The 26977-nt window shown below is 43.1% G+C and overlaps 1 protein-coding gene across 2 annotated transcripts in view; it reads right to left on the bottom strand.

Moving 5' to 3' along the window:
- LOC140726065 (disintegrin and metalloproteinase domain-containing protein 12-like) overlaps window positions 1-26977 on the bottom strand; it is a 315802-nt gene that overhangs the window by 245074 nt on the left and 43751 nt on the right. The window contains exons 2-3 of one of the 2 annotated variants that reach the window (XM_073041991.1): window positions 20503-20615; window positions 6497-6573 (exon numbers count right to left, since the gene is read on the bottom strand). In XM_073041991.1, the coding sequence (XP_072898092.1) occupies window positions 6497-6573; window positions 20503-20615 (190 nt within the window). The remainder of the gene's footprint in view (window positions 1-6496; window positions 6574-20502; window positions 20616-26977) is intronic. The other variant, XM_073041992.1, reaches the window with a different exon arrangement.

Below are 26977 nucleotides of genomic sequence, written 5' to 3' on the forward strand. Positions count from 1 at the left end.
ATGGTGAGAATTGAACTCTCATCCGCTGATCGCTGGTGCTGTAAATCATTAATGACCCGTTAGGCTACTGTGCCAACCCCAACTGCTCGCCTAACAAACTTTCCGTAAATGGCTGACCTACTGAGTATTTCCACCTTTTCTTGCTTTTATTGTAATGTTTGCAAGGCTTGGTACATAAGAACATAAGAAATAGGACCAGGAGTAGGCCATCCAGCCCATTGAGCCTACCCCGCCATTCAGTAAGATCATGTCTGATCTGTCTGTAAACTCAGCTCCATCTACCTGCCTTTTCCCCATAACCCTTAATTCCTTTACTATGTAAAAATCTAACTGCTTCTTAAATATATTTAGTGAGTAAGCCTTAACTGCTTCCCTGGGCAGAGAATTCCACAGATTCACCACTCTCTGGGAAAAACAGTTTCTCCTCATCTCCGTCCTAAATCTTCTCCCCTCAATCTTGAGGCAATGTCCCCTAGTTCTAGTCTCACCAACTTTCCTACTTGTACCTTATCTATCCCTTTCTATAAGATCCCCTTCTGAACTCAGGGTAACAGAGGCATGATTGTGAAAGAGGCAGAGAACAGGAACAGGATGGGAGCAAGGAAGTGGGTGGTATGCACTGGGATGAATTAAAATGGAAAGTCAGTACATCACAAAAAGCTTCATCTTGTAAAGCACAGCTCAGCAGGGAGCCCTCGCCAATACATACACAAACTTGTGACAGTGGAAAAGTGTGTATGGAACCGGAGGAAATAGCAGAAGTACTTAATGAACACTTGGCTTCGGTATTCATTACGGAAAAGGATCTTGGCAATTATAGGGATGACTTACAGCAGATTGAAAAACTTGAGATTAAGAAGGAGGATGTGCTGGAGCTTTTGGAAAGCATCAAGCACCGAGGGAGTGTCAAGGACCCCACAACCCAGGACATGCTCTCATTTCACTGCTGCCGTCAGCAGAAAGGTACAGGAGCCTCAGGAGCTGCACCACCATGTTCAGGAACAGTCATCAGAATCCTGAACCGGTGTGGATAACTTCACTCACCCCTGTCACTGAACTGATTCCACAACATACTTCCAAGGACTCTGCAAAAAAATGTTCTCAAAATTAATTAATGTATCCATCTATCTACTTATTTACTTACTTATTTATTATTTTGTTTCTACTTTTTTTGTATTTGTAGTTTGTTGTCTTTTGCACATTGGTTGGTTGTCCGTCTTGTGTGTGGTTTTTCTTCGATTGTGTTGTGTTTCTTTATATTTACTGTGAATATCCGCAGGAAAATAAATCTCTGGGTTGTATATAGTGACAAATGTGTACTGTGATAATGAATTTAATTTGAACAATGTACTGAGATGCAGTGAAAAGCTACTCTTGTATACTGTTCATACAGATCATATCATTACACACAGTAGAGTAAAACGTAAACTACACAAAAGATGCAGTGCAGGGAGATTGTGAGGTCAAGAGTCCATTTCATCAAACTAGTGAACTATTTTATTACAGTGGGGTAGAAGCTGTTCTTGAGTCTGAATTCCAGGTGATACAAGTAGAGATGTTGTCCTGAAGTGGGCAGACAGTCCCTTGGTTACTGCCGACACTGGTGACCTGAAACACTGTGATCACATTGGGTGATGGAGCAGACGGCTGGCTGAGAGTGCTCTGCTGACACTCCTATCTTCCTATGGTGCTGAGCCCCAACTCTGCCGTAGTGGGAGATAAGCTTGTGCCTGTTCTCGTGACTTCTAGACACTGATGCCATTTCTGTAATTACTGTACACTAACAGACCCAGTGCTGAGCCTCACAAAATGTGCTTTCATTCTCTCTCATGCCTAGAGCTCAGGAGAAACCTCCTCTGGCATAAAGATCAGAATCAGGGTTATTATCACTGGTATGTATTGTGAAATTTGTTAACTTAGCAGCAGCAGTTCAATGCAATACATGATAATATAGAAAGAAAAATATATAAATAAGTATATCAATGTATATTGAATAGATTAAAAATAGTGCAAAAACAGAAGTAATATTTTCAAAAAGTGAGCTAGTGTTCATGGGTTCAATGGCCATTTAGGAATCAGATGGCAGAGAGAAAGAAGTTGTTCCTGAATCGCTGAGTGTGTGCCTTCAGGCTCCTGTACCTCCTTCCCGATGGTAACAGTGAGAAAAGGGCATGCCCTGGGTGATGAGAGTCTATAATAATGTATGTCACCTTTCTAAGCCACCGCTCCTTGAAGATGTTTTGTGCACTATGGACACTAGTACCCAGATGGAGCCAACTAATTTTCTACAGCTTCTTTCACTAATGTGTAGTAGCCACAGCGCACCCCCAATTCCCCATACCAGAGGGTGATACATCCTGTCAGAGTGCTCTCCATGGTACACCTATAGAAGTTTTCAAGTGTTCTAGTCGACAAACCAAATCTCTTCAGACTCCTAATGAAATACTGCATAGTCACTGTCCTGCCTTCTTTATAACTACATCAATTATGTTGGGACCAGGTTAGATCCTCAGAGGACTGGTACGTGTTCCTTCGTCTTACCCTTCCTGAAGTCCACAATCAGCTCTTTTGTCTTACTGACATTGAGTGCAATGTTGTTGCTGTGGTGGCATCCGTCGGTCTTGAGAGACCATGGATCTGCGCCTGGAGTTTCCAGGGCGCAGGCCTGGGCAGGGTTGTATGGGAGACCGGCAGTTGCCCAAGCTGCAGGCCTTCCCCTCTCCACGCCACCGATGTTGTCCAAGGGAAGGGCACTAGGACCCATGCAGCTTGGCACCGGTGACGTCGCAGAGCAATGTGTTGTTAAGTGCCTTGCTCAAGGACACAAACACGCTGCCTTAGCTGAGGCTCGAACCAGTGACCTTCAGGTTACTAGTCTGATGCCTTGCCCACTAGGCCACGCGCCAACACTACAACTGTTGCTGTGACACCACTCAACTAGCTGGTATATGTGACTCCTGTACGCCCTCTCATCTCCATCTGAGATTCTACCAACAATAGTTGTATCATCACCAAATTTATAGATGGTATTTGAGCTATGCCTAGCTACACAGTCATGGGTATAGAGAGAGTAGAGCAGTGGGCTAAGCACACACCCCTGAGGTGCACCAGTGTTGATCATCAGCGAGGAGGAGATGTTATCACCAATCTGCACAGATTGTAGTCTTCCAGTTAGGAAGTTGAGGATCCAGTTGCAGAGGGAGGTACAGAGGCCCAGGTTCTGTAACTTCTCAATCAGGTTTGTGGGAATGATGGTATTAAACACTGATCTATAGTCAACAAACAGCATCCTGATGTAGGTGTTTGTATTGTCCAGGTGGTCTAAGACTGTGTGAAAAGCCATTGAGATTGCATCTACCGTAGACCTACTGTGGAGATAGGCAATATGCAATGGGTCCAGGTCTTGCTGAGGCAGGAGTTCAGTCTGGTCATGACCACCCTCTCATAGCATTTCATCACCATAGATATGAGTGCTCTCCTTGGAAAACAATGTGTTTAGAGGGTACATAATAAAGGTCTGCAGGATGTTGAGAGAGGAAGATGGATTCCATAGGGAACTACCAGAGGTTAAAGGTGTGAAACCACTGGCAAAGATCTCAACAGACAATCTGGGGGAATACTTCTGTTAGAGTGAATTTTTGTGTTTAGGTCATCCATACTTGGCAAATAGCTTCGGCCACCAGTCTTCTGTTTGACAAAGTTCATAACAATGCATTTGCTAAAAGCTGTGAATACCAGACGCTGTTGACACCATAGTTTGACCAGATGCTGTAGTTTTGAAGACGGTATTCTCTATACTTTATAAATATGAATTGTCCTCTATGCTAGCACGTAAAATACCAAATAAATGTATTGTGGATTTAGCTTGCATTCTGAAAGGCTGTGAATACCAACCCAGACATCAGGGCATCGGGAGGAAAGGATGAAGTCAGAAGGTGTGATGTTTTGTATGTGGCTTCAAAAGAAAGCATTGTCTATACTTTGTAAATAGGGATTGCCCTTTGTGTTTAGCAAATAAATATCGAGCCCACATTGGGCTAGCAGACCTTTTTCCACCAAAAGGTCTCCATATGATGCCTGCTGTACCTTGTTTTGTTGAATAAAGAAGCTGCTTTGTATCTACCAGTACCTCGCTCTCCCGTGATTTCATCCACGCTACAACACTTTCATACTGAGGTCTTTTGGAGACTGGTCATTGCTATTCATTGTGAGGTGTTCCAGAATGAGGGACAGAACATAGGGGAGAGATGAAAGAACAAATGGAACTCGTCATAAAGGGTCTATGGACAAATGGCTGTTTATGTGCTCTAAATAGCAATCTGCTTCAAAGGAAACCACTGACATGTATGTAAGATGATTGGCCAAAGAAGTAAAACAATGGGAAGGAACTATTTTACTAAATACTTTCGTACAATTTATACAAATAAATTATGTATAAATGATGCTTTTTGTTATGTTTGTACTGACCAAAATAAATTAATTTCATTCATTCATTCATTCATAAATCCTTTCGTGCACAGTGTGGATTGGAGAAATTTTACCCAATCACTGGAAATCTAACACCATGCAGTATACATCTGAATACCTTCTGAAAATCACTTGATTAATATTGTCCCTTATAAAAACCCTGGGCAGGAGCACCATGGGTTAGATACAGAGTCAACAAGAGAAAATCTACAGATGCTGGAGATCTGAGCAACACACACAAAATGCTGAAATGTCGACTGTACTTTTTTCCATAGATGCTGCCTGGCTTGCTGAGTTCCTCCAGCATTGTGTGTTTACTTTTTTCCATAGACGCTGCCTGGCTTGCTGAGTTCCTCCAGATACAGAGTAAAGCTCTTTGCACACTAACCCATCACACACTCCCAGGGCAGTGACAATACAGATGGACACTCGAATTCTTGTCACATGTACCAAGAATCAGTGAATTGGCCTTGTCTGCATGCCATACAAACAGATCATTGCACACATAGGCAGATCATGGTGTATAGAAAAAGCAGAATGCAGGATATAGTGTCATTGTTATAGAGAAAGTGCAGTGTAGTTACACAAGTAAAGTACAGAGGTAAGTCAGATGAGAAAGGTATCAGTGGTAGGAGAACCTGAATTTAAAGCTATCAACATTATATGTCTTCATTTATTTACAGAAATAGTGCGGAATAGGCCCTTCTGACCCTTTGAACCATGTCACCCTAGCAACTCCCAATTTAACCCTACCCTCATCACAGGTCAATTTATAATGATCAATTAACCTCCCATCCAGCACACCTTTGCTCTGTGGGAGGAAACTGGAGCATCTGGAATGATCCCCAACCTCTGACGCCTCAAGCTGTTATAGTGTCGCGTTAACTTGATGCAAAAGATAATCACCCAACTTTTGTGAAAATGAAATTTACAACTTGGGCATTCAGAAGGTCAGTGCCAGCCCATGCCAACTACTTGCCCACTGAGCCAATAGTAGGGGTTCACCCATTCAAGCACCAGAAGGCACAGCGTCAGAATAAAAGGATGTCCTTTTAGAACTGAAATGAGAAGGAATTTCTTTAGCCAGAAACTGTGGGGTTCATGCCACAGATGGCTGGGGGGGGGGGGGGGGGGCAGGTCATTGGGTAGATTTAAAGTGGAGGTTGATAGGTTCTTGATTAGTCAGGACATCAAAGGTTATGGGCAGAAGGCAGAAGAATATGGATGACTGGGATAATAAATCAGCCATGATAGAATAGCAGAGCAGACTTGATGGGCTTAATGGCCTAATTCTGATCCTATGACTTATGGTCTTATAAAGCTTGTTGAACACTATGTTCTTGTGCACCTCCAGAGCAGGTATAGCAGGTGTTGGAGACAACAAGCTCCCACTAACCTGTCCTGTCAAGAATTGTTTCAACACGACAAGTCTATATTTAATCTTCAGATGGAAACTTCTCACTACCCACATATTGTCAGGAAATGTAGAGGCCTGACCTGGATGCAGAACAGTGGAGATTATTCAGCAGCAGAAACAATAACTCCAATAATAGATGAAAAAGTAACAAGCCACAAGAGCCACAAAACAAGAGAGAACAGAAAATAAACACAATGGGCAAAAAGTGAAACTTTAGACAGGGAGAGTGAAAGCCCGGAGCAACTGGTTAAGGCTGGCTGGTTCGATGAGTGAACAGGGACTGGATGAGACTTAGGGTTAAATAGGCTGCAGGTGATGAGTCTACCTGAACGACAGGTGAATCATGTTCACAGTACAGATTGAGATCTTATTAACTTTGTGGAGACTGGGATTATATTAACTTGGTGGAGACTGGCATGATATTAACTAGGTGGAGACTGGGATCATATTAACTTGGTGGAGACTGGGATCATATTAACTTTGTGGAGACTGGGATCATATTAACTTAGTGCCGACTGGGAGGTGTCAGTGAGAGCGGACCTGATAAACTTTAACTGAAGCAGAACTTTGATGATGAAGCTCTTATTATTTTACCAAGCCTGATTCACTCACGTGTTCCTGCTGAGATCCAGCGTTAGTTGCTCTCCTGCGAACTCCACCAAAATGCTGACGTGGTGTGGATAGCTGCCCTGTGTGGGGACAAAGCAAACAGTGAATGGACTGTGAGCTGCTCATTGTCACAGCCATCTCCATCCTCAGTGTGAAGACTTTTCCACCCAGGCGGCTGGAGGAACCTGGAACTCACTACCTGAGGGATGACAAAGGCAGGGAACCTCACAACATTTAAAATGTCTTCAGGCAAATATTTATAGACAAGTCTAGTTTAAGTACATGTACTCAGTGGCCACTTTATTAGGTTCCTCCTCCACCTGATCGTGTGTATGCTCGTGGTCTTCTGCTGCTTTAAACCATCTGCTTCAAGGTCTAATACGTTGTGTGTTCAGAGACATTAACGGGGCGTTTTCACCCCAGAACTGCTGCTCACTGGATTTTTTTTTTTTTGCTTTTTGCACCGTTCTCTCTAAACTCTAGAGACTTGTGCATGAAAATCCCAAAAGATCAGCTGTTCCTGAGATATTCGAACCAGCCTGTCTGCCTTCCATCTAAGGTCATTTAGATCACAGTTCTTCCCCATTCTGATGTTTGGTCTGACAACAAATGAACCTCTCCTTCTTCTCTGGCAAAGTTTATGACGGCTGGCAGACCGACTTCAGGTGCATTCCAGCGGCCTATGAGTTGGACTGTGGAGCAAAAAGAACTTTAGCCTCTAAATATCTCCCTCCCCCACAAAAAACTCAAGTAATCTCAAAAAGCCTAAAGCTTTTAAGATAGTCAAATATGTACTTATTATACATTCCGATGGCAGTGATATTCTAACAAAATTTCCATATTAAACCAGATCTGAACTTCGCAATTAGATGTTTCCTTTGCTCCTCAGAGGACCTGCATTCGAACAATATACGTTGCACCATTTCTGCACAAGTGCACTCCCTACAAATGTCTATCATGTGCATTAATTCTGAACAAGGTTAATTCAAACTATTATTTCCAATACATAAACAGGCAAATATAACTTTATCCCTCTCTTGTACCCATCTCCAGTTGAGGTTCCACCATCCTCTCAGTTTTATATAAATTCTGTCCTTTCTTTCCATTATTCCAGCTTTGCTGCCACAGTGATTGAATGGACTTTTTAATTATCATCTCCCCCTTAAGCAAAGACACCACTGCATTGGTATCCTTAATGGTAAGTGATTGCTTGGCTAGAATGTCTGCCACCTCATTTCTTTCAACTCCAACATGTGCAGAACCCTTTTGAAATGTATACACAGGACTATACCCTGCAGCCTCAACAGATGTTGTCCAATTTCAAGAGGAATATCCAGCCTACAATCTGAAATTGTAGGGGTGGAGATATATCTCTACCAAAAGAGACGTAAGGTGCTCCTTCCCTTCACTAGCCTGTAGGATACCCTTGGGCAAGGTGTAGCACCTGCTTAGCCCCCCCCCCCCACCCCCCAACCATCAGGGTCACGTGAAGCCATGAGAGCAGATGGTGCAGATCTCAACTTCTAGTTTTGTGACCACTGATGCTGGGCAGACAATCTCTGAAGAGTGTTGATAATTACTGGGGTTACCCAGCCCAGAAGCAGGCAATGGCAGACTACTTCTGTAGGGAAGTTTCCCAAGGACATTCATGGTCATAGACCATGATCACCTACATCATATGATACAGCACATAATGATGATGATGATGACAACAATTTGAAGTACCTGTTGTAAAAGATGTCAAGTCTGAGAACAAATCAGAAAAAAAGCAAATAATCAGGACGTATTTCTTCGACCCACTCCAAGGCTATAGTGAGAGCAACCATCTCAGACGAGAATACTGATACTTTATCTGATAATCATTTCTTCATAGTCACCTGACACTTTGGAATATAGATTCATAAATATAGATCCATAGAAAAGTACAGCATAGATAAAGCCCTTTGGCCCATCTAGTCCATGCCAAGCCATTTAAACTGCCTACTCCTGTTGACCCATACCGGGACCATTAGTCCTCCATACTCCTACCATCATGTACCTGTCACCCGGTTTGGATATGGCCCAAGTGCAGAGTGAGAGACACTGAAGCAGGTCGATCGTTCACAAAACTTTAATGTGAACAATGTTCAAAGGACAATAAAACAATAAACACTAGGCCAAACAGGGCCATTAACTAAAACTCTCAGACGGAAAACAAAGCCTACACTGCAACTGAAAAGAACATTTAATTATTAAACAAATACTGCGAGGCTTCAGAATCAGTTGACTCCACAGTCCAATTTCTCAGGCAAGGCCGATGCAAAACAAAAGTGAATCGTTACTATGCTCTGTTCAAGCCTCGACATACACTAAAACGACAAGTATGGAGTTAAATACTATCATGATTAAATAATAATTGGCTGACACATGCAAATTCACATGTGCAACTGCCATATCTGCTGTGCTGCCGAATCCGTGGTTGTGAAAGTACCTATCAGTACCTATATTACGGAGCAGACTCGATGAGCCGAATGGCCGACTTCTGCTCCTTTGTCTTATGGTCTATCCAAACTTCTCTTAAATGTTCAAATTGAGCTCACATGCTCCACTTGCACTGTTCCCCTTAAACTTTTCACCTTTCACCCTTTAACCATGACCTCTCGTTGTCCCATCCAAACGTCATATAGATAGATAGATAGATAGATAGATAGATAGATAGAAGAAGCCTGCTTGCATTTCCCCTATCTATACCCCTCATAACTTTGTAGACCTCTATCAAATCTCCTCTTAATCTTGTACTTTCCAAGGAATAAAGTCCTAACTTATTCAACCTTTCGATATAACTCAGGTCCTCCAGACCCAGCAACATCTTGTAAATTTTCTCTGAACGCTTTCAATTTATTGATATCTTTCCCATAGGTAGGTGACTAAAACTGCACACAATTCTCCAATTTAGATCTCACTAACCTCTTGTACAAGTTCAACATAACATCCCATCTCTTGTGCTCAATACAGTGAAGGGCAACGTGCCAAAAGCTTTCTTCATGATCCCAATAACCTGTGAAACCACTCACTTAATTATGGACCGGTATTCCCAGATCCCTTTGTTCTACCACACTCCTCAGTGCCTACCATTTACTGTGTAGGACCTACCCTGGTTGGTCCTATCGAAGTACACCACCTTGCACTTGTCTGCATTAAATTCCATCCGCCATTATTCAGCCCATTTTTCCAGCTGGTCCAGATCCCTTTGCAAAGTATGATAGCCTTCCTCACTGTCCACTACATCCCCAATCTTGGTGTCATCCACAAATTTGCTGATCCAGTTAACCACATTCTCATCCAGATTGTTGATATAGATGACAAACAATGACAGCCTCAGCCCCGATCCCTGTGGTACCCCACTAGCCACAGGCCCCCAGTCAGAGAGGCAACCATCTACTACCACACTCTGGCTTCTCCCACTAAGCCAATTTCTGATCCACTTTACTACCTCATCTTGAATTACGAGCAACTGAACCTTCTTATCCAATCTCCCATATGGGACCTTGTCAAATGCCTTGCTAAAGTCCACATGTAAGAATTCATAACATCTGCCTTGCAGAACTTCCTGTGCCACAGATAAATAATCATTCATCTTGATCTCTTCCTGGAGGCCCAAATCAACCACAGGCAAAGGGAACAACCTGGAGGAATGACCACAATCCACATTAAACCATTGTGTGCCCATTCATTTCCCATCCATCCAAAACTGGAGACCTTACAAACACAGTGCTTCCAAAACTCTACTAATGCTGCCAATACTGGATGGCCAACTTCATGTTTTCTCAAGTTAACCAATAATCCATTGCTAACCATAACCTGGGTAGCTGTAAAGGTACTTCACCCACTTCTACCAGTGACGTTGAAATTGGGGATGATTTAATAGCACCACAACATAATCTCAATGTCTGAGCTTGAAATTCATCGCTGGTAATTGAACATCTTGACCATGCCTGCATGCTTTTATGCAACGAGTTAATGCCACATTATTAGATCTTTGCATAAATAAGCAGGTGTACAGGTCTACCTAATAAAGTAACTTTTAACCTACTCGAAGATTAATCTAACTCTCCATTAGCTCTCCATTTTTCTATCATCCATGTGCCTATCTAAGAGTCTTTGAAATATCCGTAATATATCTGGCTCTACCACCACCCCTGGCAGCATATTCCATGCACTTAAACTCAAATGGAAATTAATCCTGTTTTTTTCAGGTGTTGACAAGGTGCCACATATGAAGCTGCTTAACAAGTTAAGAGCCCATGCTATTGCAGGAAAGATACTAGCATAAATAGAGCAGTGATTAATTGGCAGGAAGCTAAGTGCGGGAATAAAGGGAGCCTTTTCTGGCTGGCTGCTGGTGACTAGTGGTGTTCTACAGGCCTCTGTGTTTGGACCGATTCATTTTACATTATACGTCAATGATTTGGATGATGGAATTGATGGCTTTGTGGCCACATTTGCAGACAATATGAAGATAGATGAAGGGACAGGTAGTGTTGAGGAAGCAGAGAGCATACAGAAGGACTTCGACAGATTACTCGAATGGGCAAAGAAGTAGCAAATAGAGTAAAGTGTTAGTAAATGTATGGCCATGCCCTTTGGTGGAAGAAATGAAAGCATAGACTATTTTCTAAATGGAGAGAAAATTCAAATATCTGAAATGCAAAGGGACTGAGAAGTCCTTGCGCAGGATTCCCTAAAGGTTAATTTGCAGGTTGAGTCTGTGATGAGGAAGGCAAATATGATATTAGTATTCATTTTGAGAGGACTAGAATATAATGTGATGTGGAAGCTGTACAAAGCATGGTGAGGCCTCACTTGGAATATAGTGAGTGGTTTTGGGCCCCCTACATAAAAAAGGACAGAAGCATAGAAACATGGATGTGCTGACATTGGAGAGGGTTCAAAGGAGGTTCATGAGAATGATTTTAGGATTGAAAGTCTATTTATATGAGGAGCATTTGATGTCTTTGGGACTCTGCTCACTGGAATTCAGAAGACTGAGGGGGATTTCATTGAAATCTATCCAATGGTGAAAGGCCTGAATCGAGTGGATGTGGAGAGGATGTTTCCAAAGGCTGGAGAGACTCAGAACACAGGGACTTCCATTTAGAATGGTGACGAGGAGGAATTTCATTAGCTAGAGAAGTGAATCTGTAGAATTCCTTGCCACAGGTGGCTGTAGGAGCCAAGTTAATGGGTATGCTTTAGGCAGAGGTTAATAGGTTCTTGATTAGTCAGGGAAGGCAGAAGATTGGGGCTGATCGGCCATGATCAGACTCTAATGGCCTAGTTCCACTCATATGTCTTATGGTCTTGGGGTCTAACTCAGCAGGCCTGGCAGTACTTATGGAAATGAATAAACACTCGATGTTTCGGGCTGTCACCATTCATCAGGACTGGAGAGGAAGGAAGAAGATGCCAGAATAAGAAGGTGGGGGGAGGGGATGAGGACAAGCTCAGAGGTGACAGGTGAAGCCAGGCGAGTAGGAAGAGGAGGATGAGGTGAGAAGCTGGGTGGTGATAGGTAGAAAATGTGGAGAAGAAGGACTCTGATAGGAGAGGAGAGTGGACCATGGAAGAAAGGGAAGGAGGAGGGACACCGGGGGAGGTGATAGCCAAATGAGGAGAAGAGGTAAGAGGCCAGTGTGGGATTTGAAGAAGAGGGAGGGGAGGGGGAAATACCAGAAGTGAGAGAAATTGACATTCGTGCCATCAGGTTGGAGGCTACCAAGGCATAAATGAGCTGTTGCTCCTCCACCCTGAGAGAGGCCTCACTGTGGCAAAAAAAAGGCCATGGACCAAAGTGTCAGAATGAGAATGGGGATATGAGTTAATGTGGTTGGCCTCTGGGAAATCATTTGCGATAGAGCAGAGGTACTCAACAAAGCAGTTCCCCGATCTACAGAACACCAGGTCTCACCATGCTGAGGTGTTGGTAATGGTCCGGCTAAATAGGCAATAGAGAGGGTCTTTGCAGTGTGATCTGTAGACAGTGTAACAATATCTCTGACCTTCATTGACAGTGTGACAGCGTGAGACCTTCACTGACAGTGTAAGACCCTCACTGATTGTGTAACAGTGTATAGGACCCTTGCTGACAATATAGACCATAAGACCATAAGATAAAGGAGCAAAAGTAGGCCATTCAGCCCATCGAGTCCACTTAGCTATTCAATCATGGCTGATCCACTTCATCCAGTCATCCCCACTCCCCTGCTTTCACCCTATACCCTTTGATGCCCTGGCTAATCTAGAACCTATCTAGCTCTGCCTTAAATACACCCAATGACTTGGCCTCCACAGCCACTCAGATCCCACAGATTTACCACCCTCTGAGGATTACATTCCTGGACTTCTCTAGTGCCTTTAACACCATCCAGCCCAAGATCTTAAGGCACAAACTAACGGAGATGGGAGTAGACTCTCACATGGTGGATTGGATAGTGGACTACTTGACAGATAGACCTCAATATGTGCGGTTGGGAGACTGTAGGTCTGACACGGTGGTCAGCAGCACAGGAGCGCCGCAGGGGACCGTGCTCTGTCCGGTCCTGTTCACCCTGTACACATCAGACTTCCAATATAACTCGGAGTCCTGCCATGTGCAGAAGTTCGCTGATGACTCGGCCATAGTGGGGTGTGTCAGGAATGGACAGGAGGAGGAGTATAGGAAACTGATACAGGACTTTGTGATATGGTGCAACTCAAACTACCTGCGTCTCAATATCACCAAGACCAAGGAGATGGTGGTGGACTTTAGGAGATCTAGGCCTCATATGGAGCCAGTGATCATTAATGGAGAATGTGTGGAGCAGGTTAAGACCTACAAGTATCTGGGAGTACAGTTAGACGAGAAGCTAGACTGGACTGCCAACACAGATGCCTTGTGCAGGAAGGCACAGAGTCGACTGTACTTCCTAAGAAGGTTGGCGTCATTCAATGTCTGTAGTGAGATGCTGAAGATGTTCTATAGGTCAGTTGTGGAGAGCGCCCTCTTCTTTGGGGTGGCGTGTTGGGGAGGAAGCATTAAGAAGAGGGACGCCTCACGTCTTAATAAGCTGGTAAGGAAGGCGGGCTCTGTCGTGGGCAAAGTACTGGAGAGTTTAACATCAGTAGCTGAGCGAAGGGCGCTGAGTAGGCTACGGTCAATTATGGTAAACTCTGAACATCCTCTACATAGCACCATCCAGAGACAGAGAAGCAGTTTCAGCGACAGGTTACTATCGATGCAATGCTCCTCAGACAGGATGAAGAGGTCAATACTCCCCAATGCCATTAGGCTTTACAATTCAACCGCCAGGACTTAAGAACTTTTTAAAAGCTATTATTAATGCTTTTTGAGATAGTGATTTAGATGCATATCATATTTTTTTTACTGAGTTAAGTATTGTATGTAATTAGTTTTGCTACAACAAGTGTATGGGACATTGGAAAAAAAGTTGAATTTCCCCATGGGGATGAATAAAGTATCTATCTATCTATCTATCTATCTAAAGTAATTTCTCCACATCTCAGTTCTAAATGGACGTCCTTCAATCCTGAAGTCGTGCCCTCTTATCCTAGAATCCCCTACCATGGGAAATAACTTTGCCATATCTAATCTCTTCAGGCTTTTAACATTCGGAATGTTTCTATGAGATCCCCCCTCATTCTCCTGAACTCCAGGGAATACAACCCAAGAGCAGCCAGACGTTCCTCATACAGTAACCCTTTCACTCCTGGAATCATTCTTGTGAATCTTCTCTGAACCCTCTTCAACATCCTTTCTAAAATAAGGAGCCCAAAACTGCACACAATACTCCAAGTGTGGTCTCACGAGTGCCTTATAGAGCCTCAACATCACATCCCTGCTCTTATATTCTATACCTCTAGAAATGAATGCCAACAATGCATTCGCCTTCTTCACAACCAATTCAACCTGGAGGTTAACCTTAAGGGTATCCTGCACAAGGACTCCCAAGTCCCTTTGCATCTCTGCATTTTGAATTCTCTCCCCATCTAAATAATAGTCTGCCCGTTTGTTTCTTCCACCAAAGTGCATGACCATACACTTTCCAACATTGTATTTCATTTGCCACTTCTTTGTCCATTCCCCTAAACTATCTAAGTCTCTCTGCAGGCTCTCTCAACACTACCCACTCCTCCACCTACCTTTGTATAATCAACAAATTTAACCACAAATCCATTAATACCGTAATCCAAATCATTGACATACATCGTAAAAACCAGCAGTCCAAACACTGACACTTGTGGAACTCTACTGGTAACCGGCAGCCAGCCAGAATAGGATCACTTTATTCCCTCTCTCTTTCTGCCAATCAGCCAATACTCCTCCCATGCTAGTAACTTCCCTGTAATTCCATTGGCCCTTATCTTGCTAAGCAGCCTCATGTGTGGCACCTTGTCAAAGGCCTTCTGAAAATCCAAGTACACCACGTCTACTGCATCTCCTTTGTCTACCCTGCTTGTAATTTCCTCAAAGAATTGCAGTAGGTTCATCAGGCAGGATTTTCCTTTCAGGAAACCATGCTGGCTTTGGCCTATCTTATCATGTGCCTCCAGGTACACCGTAATCTCATCCCTAACAATCGATTCCAACAACTTCCCAACCACTGATGTCAGGCTAACAGGTCTATAGTTTCCTTTCTGCTGCCTCCCACCCTTATTAAATAGTGGAGTAACATTTGCAATTTTCCAGTCATCCGGTACAATGCCAGAATCTATCAATTCTTGAAAGATCATCGTTAATGCCTCCACAATCTCTCTAGCTATTTCCTTCAGGGTGCATTCCATCAGGTCCAGGAGATTTATCCACCCTCAGACCATTAAGCTTCCTGAGCAGCTTCTCAGTCGTAATTTTCACTGCACATACTTCAGTTCCCTGACGCTCTTGAATGTCCGGTATACTGCAAATGTCTTCCACTGTGAAGACTGATGCAAAATATGCATTCAGTTCTTCAGCCATCTCTGCATCTCTCATTACAATATCTCCAGTGTCATTTTGTATTGGTCCTATATATACCCTCGACTCTCTTTTACCCTTTATATGTTTAAAAAAGCTTTTAGTATCTTCTTTGATAGTAGTCACCAGCTTCCTCTCATAATTCATCCTTTCCTTCCGAATGATCTTCTTAGTTTCTTTCTGCAAGCTTTAAAAGCTTCCCAATCCTCTATCTTCCCGCTAGCTTTGGCTTCCTTGTATGTCCTCTCTTTTGCTTTTATTTTGGCCCTGACTTTACTTTTCAGCCACGGTAGTGTCCGTCTTCCATTTGAAAATTTCTTCTTATTTGGAATATATCATTTTCATTTTTTGCAGAAACTCCAGCCATTGCTGCTCTGCTATTTTTCCTGCAAATGTCCCTTTCCTGTCAACTTCCGCCAGTTCCCCTCTCATGCCATTGTAATTTTCTTTATTCCACTGAAATATCGACACATTGGATTTTATTTTTTCACTCTCAAATTTCAATACAAACTCAATCATATTGTGATCACTGTTCCCTCAGGGTTCCTTAACCTTAACCTTATCACCTCTAGATCATTGCACAACATCCAATTCAGCACAGTGGGCTCAACAACAACCTGTTCTAAAAATACATTCTACAAATTCTCGCTCTTGAGGTCCAGTACTAGCCTGGCTTTTAACTTTCATGTTAAAATTCCCAACGATTATCATGACATTGTGTTTCTGACACGCCTTTTCTATCTCCTGCTGAAATTTGTAATCCACATTTGTAACAGTGTGTGAACCCCTTACCGATGGTGTATCCTCACTGAGTGATTTCTTTCAGTCCACAGTGACAGCGTGTGTAAGGGATTTCAGATTCAGATTCAGTTTATTGTCATTTAAAAACCACAAATGCAATGCAGTTACAAAATGAGACAACATTCCTCCAGAATGATATCACAAAAGCACATGACAAAATAGACTACACCAGAAAATCCACATAACGTTTGGCAATCCCCAATCCAGTGTCCGGCGAGGCTGCTGTGTATTAATACTGCGCTACCATCTTAGCGCGTTCCCCGGAAAGGAGCTCTAAACCCATCAGACAAAACAAGTCAAGTCAAGTCAAGTCAACTTTTATTGTCATTTTGACCATAACTGCTGGTACAGTGCATAGTAAAAATGAGACAACGTTTTTCAGGACCATGGTTTACATGACACGGTACAAAAACTAGACTAAACTATGTAATAAAAAAAACACAGAGAAAGCTATACTAGTCTCAAGACCTACACTGGACTGCACAAAGTGCACAAAAACAGTGCAGGCATTACAATAAATAATAAACAGGACAGTAGGGCAAGGTGTCAGTCCAGGCTTCGGGTATTGAGGAGTCTGATAATAAGACCAAGAACTAAAGCTACAATACCTGCACAAAACCACATAGTTACAACAGTGCAAACAATAGCATAATTGATAAAAAACAGACCATGGGCACAGTAAAAATAGTCCAAAGATGTTAAAAGATTTGCTGTCTGCTGTGCCATTCCTGGCTTTTTATTCTCCCCCACCCTTGCTATTGATTGTGAATGCGTTGATTCTGATCTGTACTGCGGGAGCCCACATCAGCCTGGGGTTACATTTAGGTGGTATGTAGGTGGTTGGAGCACATTGCTTTGTGTCACATAGTGGAATGTATGTGCTGGGCTGTGGCTGGTAGCGCCTTGCAGGGGCACCACACAGATTGAGTACCCTTCCTGCAGTCTGTAACTTGATCCCATCTGCTGGGAAGAATGTCAGGAATTCCACGTTGTTTTCTCACTAACCCCCAGGTGCTTAACCATTTCTGGGATTTGCACTTAGAATGTAGATAGATAGATAGATAGATAGATACTTTATTCATCCCCATGGGGAAATTCAACTTTTTTTCCAATGTCCCATACACTTGTTGTAGCAAAACTAATTACATACAATACTTAACTCAGTAAAAAATATGATATGCATCTAAATCACTATCTCAAAAAGCATTAATAATAGCTTTTAAAAAGTTCTTAAGTCCTGGCAGTAGAATTGTAAAGCCTAATGGCATTGGGGAGTATTGACCTCTTCATCCTGTCTGAGGAGCATTGTATCGATAGTAACCTGTCGCTGAAACTGCTTCTCTGTCTCTGGATGGTGCTATGTAGAGGATGTTCAGAGTTATCCATAATTGACCGTAGCCTACTCAGCGCCCTTCGCTCAGCTACCGATGTTAAACTCTCCAGTACTTTGCCCACGACAGAGCCCGCCTTCCTTACCAGCTTATTAAGACGTGAGGCGTCCCTCTTCTTAATGCTTCCTCCCCAACACGCCACCACAAAGAAGAGGGCGCTCTTCACAACTGACCTATAGAACATCTTCAGCATCTCACTACAGACATTGAATGACGCCAACCTTCTAAGGAAGTACAGTCGACTCTGTGCCTTCCTGCACAAGGCATCTGTGTTGGCAGTCCAGTCTAGCTTCTCGTCTAACTGTACTCCCAGATACTTGTAGGTCTTAACCTGCTCCACACATTCTCCATTAATGATCACTGGCTCCATATGAGGCCTAGATCTCCTAAAGTCCACCACCATCTCCTTGGTCTTGGTGATATTGAGACGCAGGTAGTTTGAGTTGCACCATATCACAAAGTCCTGTATCAGTTTCCTATACTCCTCCTCCTGTCCATTCCTGACACACCCAACTATGTGAAGCAACTAATTTCTTTAAAACTTTTCTTGTATCTGGTTTCCACAAGTACTTAAATATGCCATAGTTTCTCTTGTCATCATTCTCACTCACAATCAACACCGGCACAGCTTAGGGATGCATATTTAGCCCACTGATCTGCTCTCTCTGCCCTCATGACTGTGCCAGGCACAGCTCAAACTATCTATCCATTTACCAATGAAACCACTTTTTTTTGCTGGAATATCAGATGGTGACGAGAAGGCATATAGAAATGAGTTAGATCATGTGGTTAAATGGTGTTGCAACAACTCAGTGTCAGCAAGACCAAGGTCCAACACACTGAGCCGATGGTATTAAATCTGATTCTGTCTTTAATGCTGCTGAAGGTAACTTGTGCATACCTATACTCAACTTTGAGGGCGAGCTTAAATCCAATTAGTGTGGATGGGAACTTGACAGCCAGCATACACATGATGGGCTGAAGGGCTTGTTACTCTGCTCTATGACCCTATGACTCTACTGGTGCTTGGGCTCCATGGCTGAGTTAGTAGAGCTGAAGCTTTTTAAGGCATTAGTCAGACTGCACTTGGAGTATGGTGAGAAATTTTGGGCTCCCTATCTGAGAACAAATTGACCGACATTGGAAAGGGTCAAGAGGAGGTTCACGGGAATGATTCCAGGAATGAAAGGGTTAATGTATTAGGAGCGTTTGATAGTTCTGTGGCTGTACTCATGGGAGTTGAGAGGAATGATGGGTATCTCATTGAAACTTATTGAATGTTGAAAGGCCTAGACAGAGTGAATGTAGAGAGGATGTTTCCTGTATTGGGAGAGTCTAGAGAGTCCAGAGGGCACAGCCTCAGAACAGAAGGATGTACAGGTGCTTTACGACAGCTCGCTGTTACGAAAGACCTACATTAGTACCTGTTTTTGCTAACCAAAGTGGATTTTTGCTCTTACGAGAAAAAGATGCCCACTTTATACATGTCTTTACCCCAAGAAAGACAACCATGATCGTGAAGCCTTGTACGGGCAGCTGTGTGCACATGCGTGTACGTGCGCAAGCGTATACATGACGATTTTTTTCTCCAAATCCGTTTTGGCTAAATCTTCCCAATTCTGATAAGTGAACCTACACCGTACATACAATGTTTCAACTTTATATAGGGTGTATATTTATCATATCATTCCTGCTTTTACTTTATGTTTGTGTTATCTTAGGTTTTATGTGCTATTTGGTTTGATTTGGTGGGTTATTTTTTGGGTCTGGGAATGCTCAAAAATTTTTCCCATATAAATTAATACTGATTGCTTCTTTGCTTTACGACATTTCAGCTTCCAAACAGTTCCATAGGAATGCTCTACCTTTGGATAGTGGGGGAAACATGTAAATTTAGAATGGAGGTGAGGAGGAATTTCTTTAGCAAGAGGGTAGTGAATTTGTGGAATTCATTGCTACAGATGGGTGTGGAGGCCAAGTCAATGGATATACTTAAAGTGGAGGTTGATAAGTTCTTGATTGATCAGGACATGAAAGGTTACGGGGAAAAGGTTGACTCTGTGGTTAAGAAGGCATTCATCAATCATAGGATTGAATTTAGGAGCCGAGAGGTTATGTTGAGAGGTAATAGGACCCTGATCAGACCCCACTTGGAGTACTGAACTCAGTTCTGGTTGCCTCACTACAGGAAGGATGTGGAAATGATAGAAAGGGTGCAGAGGAGATTTACAAGGATGTTGCCTGGATTGGGGAGAATGCCTTATGAGAATAGGTTGAGTGAACTTGGCCTTTTCTCCTTGGAGCGACAGAGGATGAGAGGTGACCTGATAGAGGTGTACAAGATAATGAGAGACATTGATCGTGTGGATAGTCAGAGGCTTTTTTTCAGGGCTGAAATGTCTAGCTCGAGAGGGCACAGTTTTAAGGTGCTTGGAAATAGGTTCAGAGGAGATGTCAGGGTAAGTTTTTTACGCAGAGAGTGGTGAGTGCATGGAGTGGGCTGCCAGTGACAGTGGTGGAGGCGGATACAATAGGTTCTTTTAAGAGACTCCTGGACAGGTACATGGAGCTTAGAAAAAGTAGAGGACTGGGTAAGCCTAGGTAGTTCTAAGTTTTGTGGGCCGAAGGGCCTGTATTGTGTTGTAGGTTTTCTATGTTTCTATGTTTAAGGCAGGAGAATGGGGTCAAGAGGGATAATCATCCATGATGGAAAGGCTGGTCAGACATGATGGGCCAAATGGCCTAATTCGCTTCCTATATCTTATGGTCCTAGCAGTGCCCAGCCTGAGGTCACCCTGCCCAACTGTGGAACCCCATGAATGAATTACCTGCACTGAGGTGGCCAAACTCCGCTTCCTCTTCCCAGACAAAACATACGGGAATACGAATCTGTAATCCGTGAGCTCCTCGAAAAGCCGTTGCACGTATAATTGATCTGCTGCTTAAAATACAAAAGGAAAGCTGAAGCACTTTAACAAAGACAACTTCACAGAGTTCACATCATTGCCATTCTGTGCAGCCCAAATGGTGAAAGTGTGCCCTCAGGGTCTCAGAGGTGCTAACACTCATGTAAAAAGTTACTTCATGTACAATTGCATTTATTTATTTATTTAGATTCTGTGCAGAACAGGCCATTCTGGCCTAACTAGTTCCGCCACCCAGCAACACATTTGTTTAACCAAAGCCTAGTCACAGGACAATTTACAATAACAGAGTCAAGAGAAACAGGACCTTCAGTCCATCTAGTCCCTGCTGCAACATTTAAACTGCCTACTCATTCGACATGCACCATAGGACCATGGCCCTCCATATCCCTAACATCCTTGCATCTATCCAAATGCATGGATGTTACCTTTTCGCCTTTCACCCTTAACCTATGATTTTGAGTTGTAGTCCCACCCAACCTCAGTGGAAAAAGCCTGCTTGTATTTACCCTATCTATACCCCTCATAATTTTGTATACTATCAAATCTCCCCTCAATCTTCTATGTTACAAGGAATCAATCTATTCAATCGTTCCTGATAACTCAGGTACTTCAGTTCCAGCAACATCCTTGTAAAATTGCTCTGAACTCTTACAATCTTATTTACATCCTTCCTGTAGGTTGGTGACTCAAACTGCACACAATACTCCAAATTAGGCCTCACCAATGTCTTATACAACTTCAACATAATACCCCATCTTCTGTACTCAGTACATTAATTTATGAAGGCCAACGTGCCAAAAATCTTTTTTATGACCCTATCTACCTGTGGCCCCACTTTCAATGAATAATGTGCCCTTTGTTCTGCAGCCCTACCGGTCACTGTGTAAAACCTGCCCTGGATGGTTCTACTGAAATGCAAAGCCTCACACTTGTCTGCATTAAATTCCATCTGCCATTTTTCCAGCTGGTCTAGATTCCACTGTAAACTTTGATAATCTTCCTCGCTGTCAGCTACAGCCCACTTTTGCTGATCCAGTTGAGCACATTGTCATACAGATCACTGTTATAGACGACAAACAATAGCTGACCCTGCGGCACTCCATTAGTCACAGGCCTCTAGTCAGAGAGGCAACCCTCTACTACCACTCTTCGGCTTCTCCCACAAAGCCAATGCCTAATCCAATTTATTACCTCATCCTGAATGTTGAGCAACTGAACCTTCTTGACCAACATCTCATGTGGGATTTTGTCAAATGCCTCCATGTAGACCAGTGGTCCCCAGCCTCTGGGCCTCTGATCTGGGCTGACATTTACGTGCCAGATGGCACCTAATGAATTAACTTGTTTATTTCAGCTTTTTTCTTAAAGATGTGCTGGATGCGCGCCGGTTACCGCTGCACCCCTGCACACTTTGCGGCCCGGAGGTTGGGGACCGCTGATGTAGACAACATCCACTGCCTTGCTTTCATCAACTTTCCTGGTAACTTCCTCAAAAATACACTTTAAGATTGGTTAGACATGACATATCACGCACAAAGCTATTCTGACTATCCTTAATCAGTCCATGACTGTCCTACACATACAGTATGTCCAGTTCCTTAGAATACCTTCCAAAAACTTTCCCATTTCTGATCTCAGGCTTACTGCCCTATAATTTCCTGGTTTACTTTTAGAGTCTATCTTAAACAGCAGAACAACATTAGCTATCCTCCAATCCTCCGGTACCTCACATATCATTAAGGATGATTTAAATACCTCTTTTTTGCAGTTTCTGTATGTACCTCACCCAGGGTTGCCTTTCTCTGCAGAACGGACCTACCTTTTTCTGTGTTTACTTTGAAACAAATGGCATTGTGATCACTAGTCAGGACTTGTCAGGTCCTGGGGAAATTTTCAACCCTGATTGGCCTCAAGACAGCAAAAACCTCCTCCTCTGTAATCATTATAGAGTCCATGAAGTTGATGCCATTCTGCCTTACTTCCATAAACTTCTGAGTAAAAACAAATGCAAAAAATGCATTTAAAATCTTCCCCCATCTCTTTTGGCTCCTCACATGGATTACCATTCTGATCTTCCGGAAGATTTAAATCAAAGCAAGAGGCGGAGAGGGAAGAGGTAAAAGAAGCTCGGAGAGAAGCTGTTTTTTTTTTAAACTGATCACGGCAAAGAGGCTAGACTGCGCAGGCGTGTGACGTAGTGCGCCAAAGGTTTAAAAGAAAAACCACCATATACAGCAGCCATCGAGAGGACTGAGGTAGAGTGGGTCGGCTTTGGCTCAATCAGATCTCAGCGAGAACAGGCAGAGGCGAGGTTGAACAGGGCACGACTGCGCAAGCGCATGAAAGTCGGCCTCTGAGATCAGCAGGGGAATTTAAAAAGCGAGCAGACGCTGAGGATGAGCTTCACTCCAGGTGAGGTAAGGCCGGGTAAGCTCCTTTAATTAATCTAATTAGCTTAGGAGTAGGTAATGGAGGCAGCAGTTAGGGCAGTTGAGTGCTCCGTTTGCAGTGTGTGGGAAGTCAGGGCGAGCACTGTTGTCCCTGATGACTACACCTGCAAAAGGTGTATCCAGCTGCAGCTCCTGACAAACCGTGTTAGGGAACTGGAGCTGGAGCTGGATGAACTTCGGATCATTCGGGAGGCAGAGGCAGAAATAGACAGGAGTTTCAGGGAACACACACAAAATGCTGTTGGAACACAGCAGGCCAGGCAGCATTTATAATGAGAAGCACTGTCCTGATGAAGGGTCTCGGCCTGAAACATCGACAGTGCTTCTCCTTATAGATGCTACCTGGCCTGCTGTGTTCCACCAGCATTTTGTGAATGTTGTTTGAATTTCCAGCATCTGCAGATTTCCTCGTGTTTGGAGTTTCAGGGAAATAGTCACCCCTAGGAGTCAGGAGACAGGTAGTTGGGTGACTGTCAGGAGAGGGAAGGGGAATAGACAGGAAGAGCAGAGCACCCCTGTGGCCGTTCCCATCAACAGTAAGTATACCGTTTTGGATACTGTTGGTGGGGACGACCTACCAGGGACAAGTTGCAGTGGTTGCGTCTCTGGCACCGAGACTGGACCCTCAGCTCAGAAGGGAAGGAGGGAAAAGAGGAGAGCAGTAGTGATAGGGGATTCGATAGTTAGGGGGACAGATAGGAGGTTCTGTGGAAGAGATCGAAAATCCCGGATGGTCTGTTGCCTCCCTGGTGCCAGGGTCTGCGATATCTCGGATCGAGTTCTCAGGGAGGGTAAGCAGCCGGATATCATGGTCCATGTAGGGACCAATGACGTGGGTAGGAAGAGTAAGGAGGTCCTGAAAGGTGAGTTTAGGGAGCTAGGTGCCAAGTTAAAGGACAGGACCTCCAGGATAGCAATCTCAGGATTGCTACCAGTGCCATGTGCAGGTGGGTTTAGAAATAGTAAGATAGCGCAGATCAACACATGGCTGAAGACATGGTGCAGGAGGGAGGGCTTCAGATTTATAGATAATTGGGCAGTTTTCCAGGGAAGGTGGGACCTGTTCCGGCGGGACGGTTTAGATCTGAACAGGAGGGGGACAAATATTCTTGCAGGTAGGTTTGCTAGAGAGGTTCCAGTGGATTTAAACTAGATACGAGCGGGGAGGGGAACCAGAGTGTAGGAACAGATGTATGGGAGAAGGAAGAAAAGAAGACAGTAAAGTTCTTTGTACTGTTAGAGATAAACAGAGAGGAAGAGGTGGAGAATTTCTTAAATGCATTTATTTTAATGCTAGGAGCATTGTAAGAAAGGTGGATGAGCTTAGAGCATGGATTGATACCTGGAAATATGATGTTGTAGCTATTAGTGAAACATGGTTGCAGGAGGGGTGTGATTGGCAACTAAATATTCCTGGATTTCATTGCTTCAGGTGTGATAGAATCGGAGGGACAAGAGGGGGAGGTGTTGCGTTGCTTGTCAGAGAAAATATTACAGAGGTGCTCTGGCAAGATAGATTAGAGGACTCGTCTAGGGAGACTATTTGGGTGGAATTGAGGAATGGGAAAGGTGTAGTAACACTTATAGGTGTGTATTATAGACCACCTAATGGGGAGCAAGAATTGGAGGAGCAAATTTGCAAGGAGATAGCAGATATTTTTAGTAAGCACAGGGTTGTGATTGTGGGAGATTTTAATTTTCCACACATAGACTGGGAAGCCCTTACTGTAGAAGGGATAGATGGTTTGGAGTTTGTAAAATGTGTGCAGGATAGTTTTTTGCAGCAATACATAGAGGTACCGACTAGAGAAGGGGCAGTGTTTGACCTTCTGTTAGGGAATGAAATAGGTCAGGTGACGGAGGTATGTGTTGGGGAGCACTTCAGGTCCAGTGATCACAATGCCATTAGTTTCAATATAATTATGGAGAAGGATAGGACTGGACTCAGGGTTGAGATTTTTGATTGGAGCAAGGATAACTTTGAGGAGATGTGAAAGAATTTTGAAGGAGTGGATTGGGACAATTTGTTTTATGGGAAGGATGTAATAGAGAAATGGAGGTCATTTAAAGGTGAAATTTTGAGGGTACAGAATCTTTATGCTCCTGTTAGGTTGAAAGGAAAGGTTAAAAGTTTGAGAGAGCCATGGCTTATAAGGGATATTGGAAACTTGGTTAGAAAAAAGAGAGATATCTACAATAAATATAGGCAGCATAAATGCGGTGCTTGAGGAATATAAAGAATGTAAGAAGAATCTTAAGAAAGAAATAAGAAAAGCTAAAAGAAGATACGAGGTTGCTTTGGCAAGTAAGGTGAAAATAAATCCGAAGGGTTTCTACAGTTATATTAATAGCAAAAGGATAGTGAGGGACAAAATTGGTCCCTTAGAGAATCAGAGTGGACAGCTATGTGTGGAGCCGAAAGAGATGGGGGAGATTTTGAACAATTTCTTTTCTTCGGTATTCACTAAGGATATTGATATTGAATATCAATATTGATATTGAATTGTGTAAGTTAAGGGAAACAAATAGGGAAGTTATGGAAACTATGACGATTAAAGAGGAGGAAGTACTGGCGCTTTTAAGGAATATAAAAGTGGATAAATCTCCGGATCCTGACAGGATATTCCCTAGGACCTTGGGGGAAGTTATTGTAGAAATAGCAGGGGCTCTGACAGAAATATTTCAAATGTCATTAGAAACGGGGATGGTGCCAGAGGATTGGCGTATTGCTCATGTGGTTCCATTGATTAAAAAGGGTTCTAAGAGTAAACCTAGCTATTATAGGCCTGTCAGTTTGACGTCAGTGGTGGGTAAATTAATGGAAAGTATTCTTAGAGATGGTATATATAATTTTCTGGGTAGACAGGGTCTGATTAGGAACAGTCAGCATGGATTTGTGCATGGAAGGTCATGTTTGACAAATCTTATTGAATTTTTTGAAGAGGTTACGAGGAAGTTTGACGAGTGTAAAGCAGTGGATGTTGTCTATATGGACTTCAGTAAGGCCTTTGACAAGGCTCCACACGGAAGGTTAGTTAGGAAGGTTCAATTGTTAGGTATTAATATTGAAGTAGTAAAATGGATTCAACAGTGGCTGGATGGGAGATGCCAGAGAGTAGTGGTGGATAACTGTTTGTCAGGTTGGAGGCCGGTGACTAGTGGTGTGCCTCAGGGATCTGTATTGGATCCAATGTTGTTTGTCATATACATTAATGATCTGGATGATGGGGTGGTAAATTGGATTAGTAAGTATGCAGATGATACTAAGTTAGGTGGCGTTGTGTATAATGAAGTAGGTTTCCAAAGCTTGTAGAGAGATTTAGGCCAGTTAGAAGAGTGGGCTAAGCGATAGCTGATGGAGTTTAATGCTGATAAGTGTGAGGTGCTACATTTTGGTAGGAATAATCAAAATAGGACATACATAGTAAATGGTAGAACATTGAAGAATGCAGTAGAACAGAGTGATCTAGGAATAATGGTGCATAGTTCCCTGAAGGTAGAATCTCATGTGGATAGGGTGGTGAAGAAAGCTTTTGGTATGCTGGCCTTTATAAATCAGAGCATTGAGTATAGGAATTGGGATGTAATGTTAAAATTGTACAAGGCATTGGTAAGGCCGAATTTGGAGTATTGTGTACAGTTCTGGTCACCGAATTATAGGAAAGATGTTAACAAAATAGAGAGAGTACAGAGAAGATTTACTGGAATGTTACCTGGGTTTCAGCACCTAAGTTACAGGGAAAGGCTGAACAAGTTAAGTCTTTATTCTTTGGAGCGTAGAAGGTTGAGAGGGAACTTGATAGAGGTATTTACAATTATGAGGGAGATAGATAGTTGACGTGGATAGGCTTTTTCCATTGAAAGTAGGGGAGATTCAAACAAGAGGACATGAATTGAGAGTTAGGGGGCAAAAGTTTAAGGGTAAC

The sequence above is a fragment of the Hemitrygon akajei genome, chromosome 4, assembly GCF_048418815.1.
Source record: "Hemitrygon akajei chromosome 4, sHemAka1.3, whole genome shotgun sequence".
NCBI lineage: Eukaryota > Metazoa > Chordata > Chondrichthyes > Myliobatiformes > Dasyatidae > Hemitrygon > Hemitrygon akajei.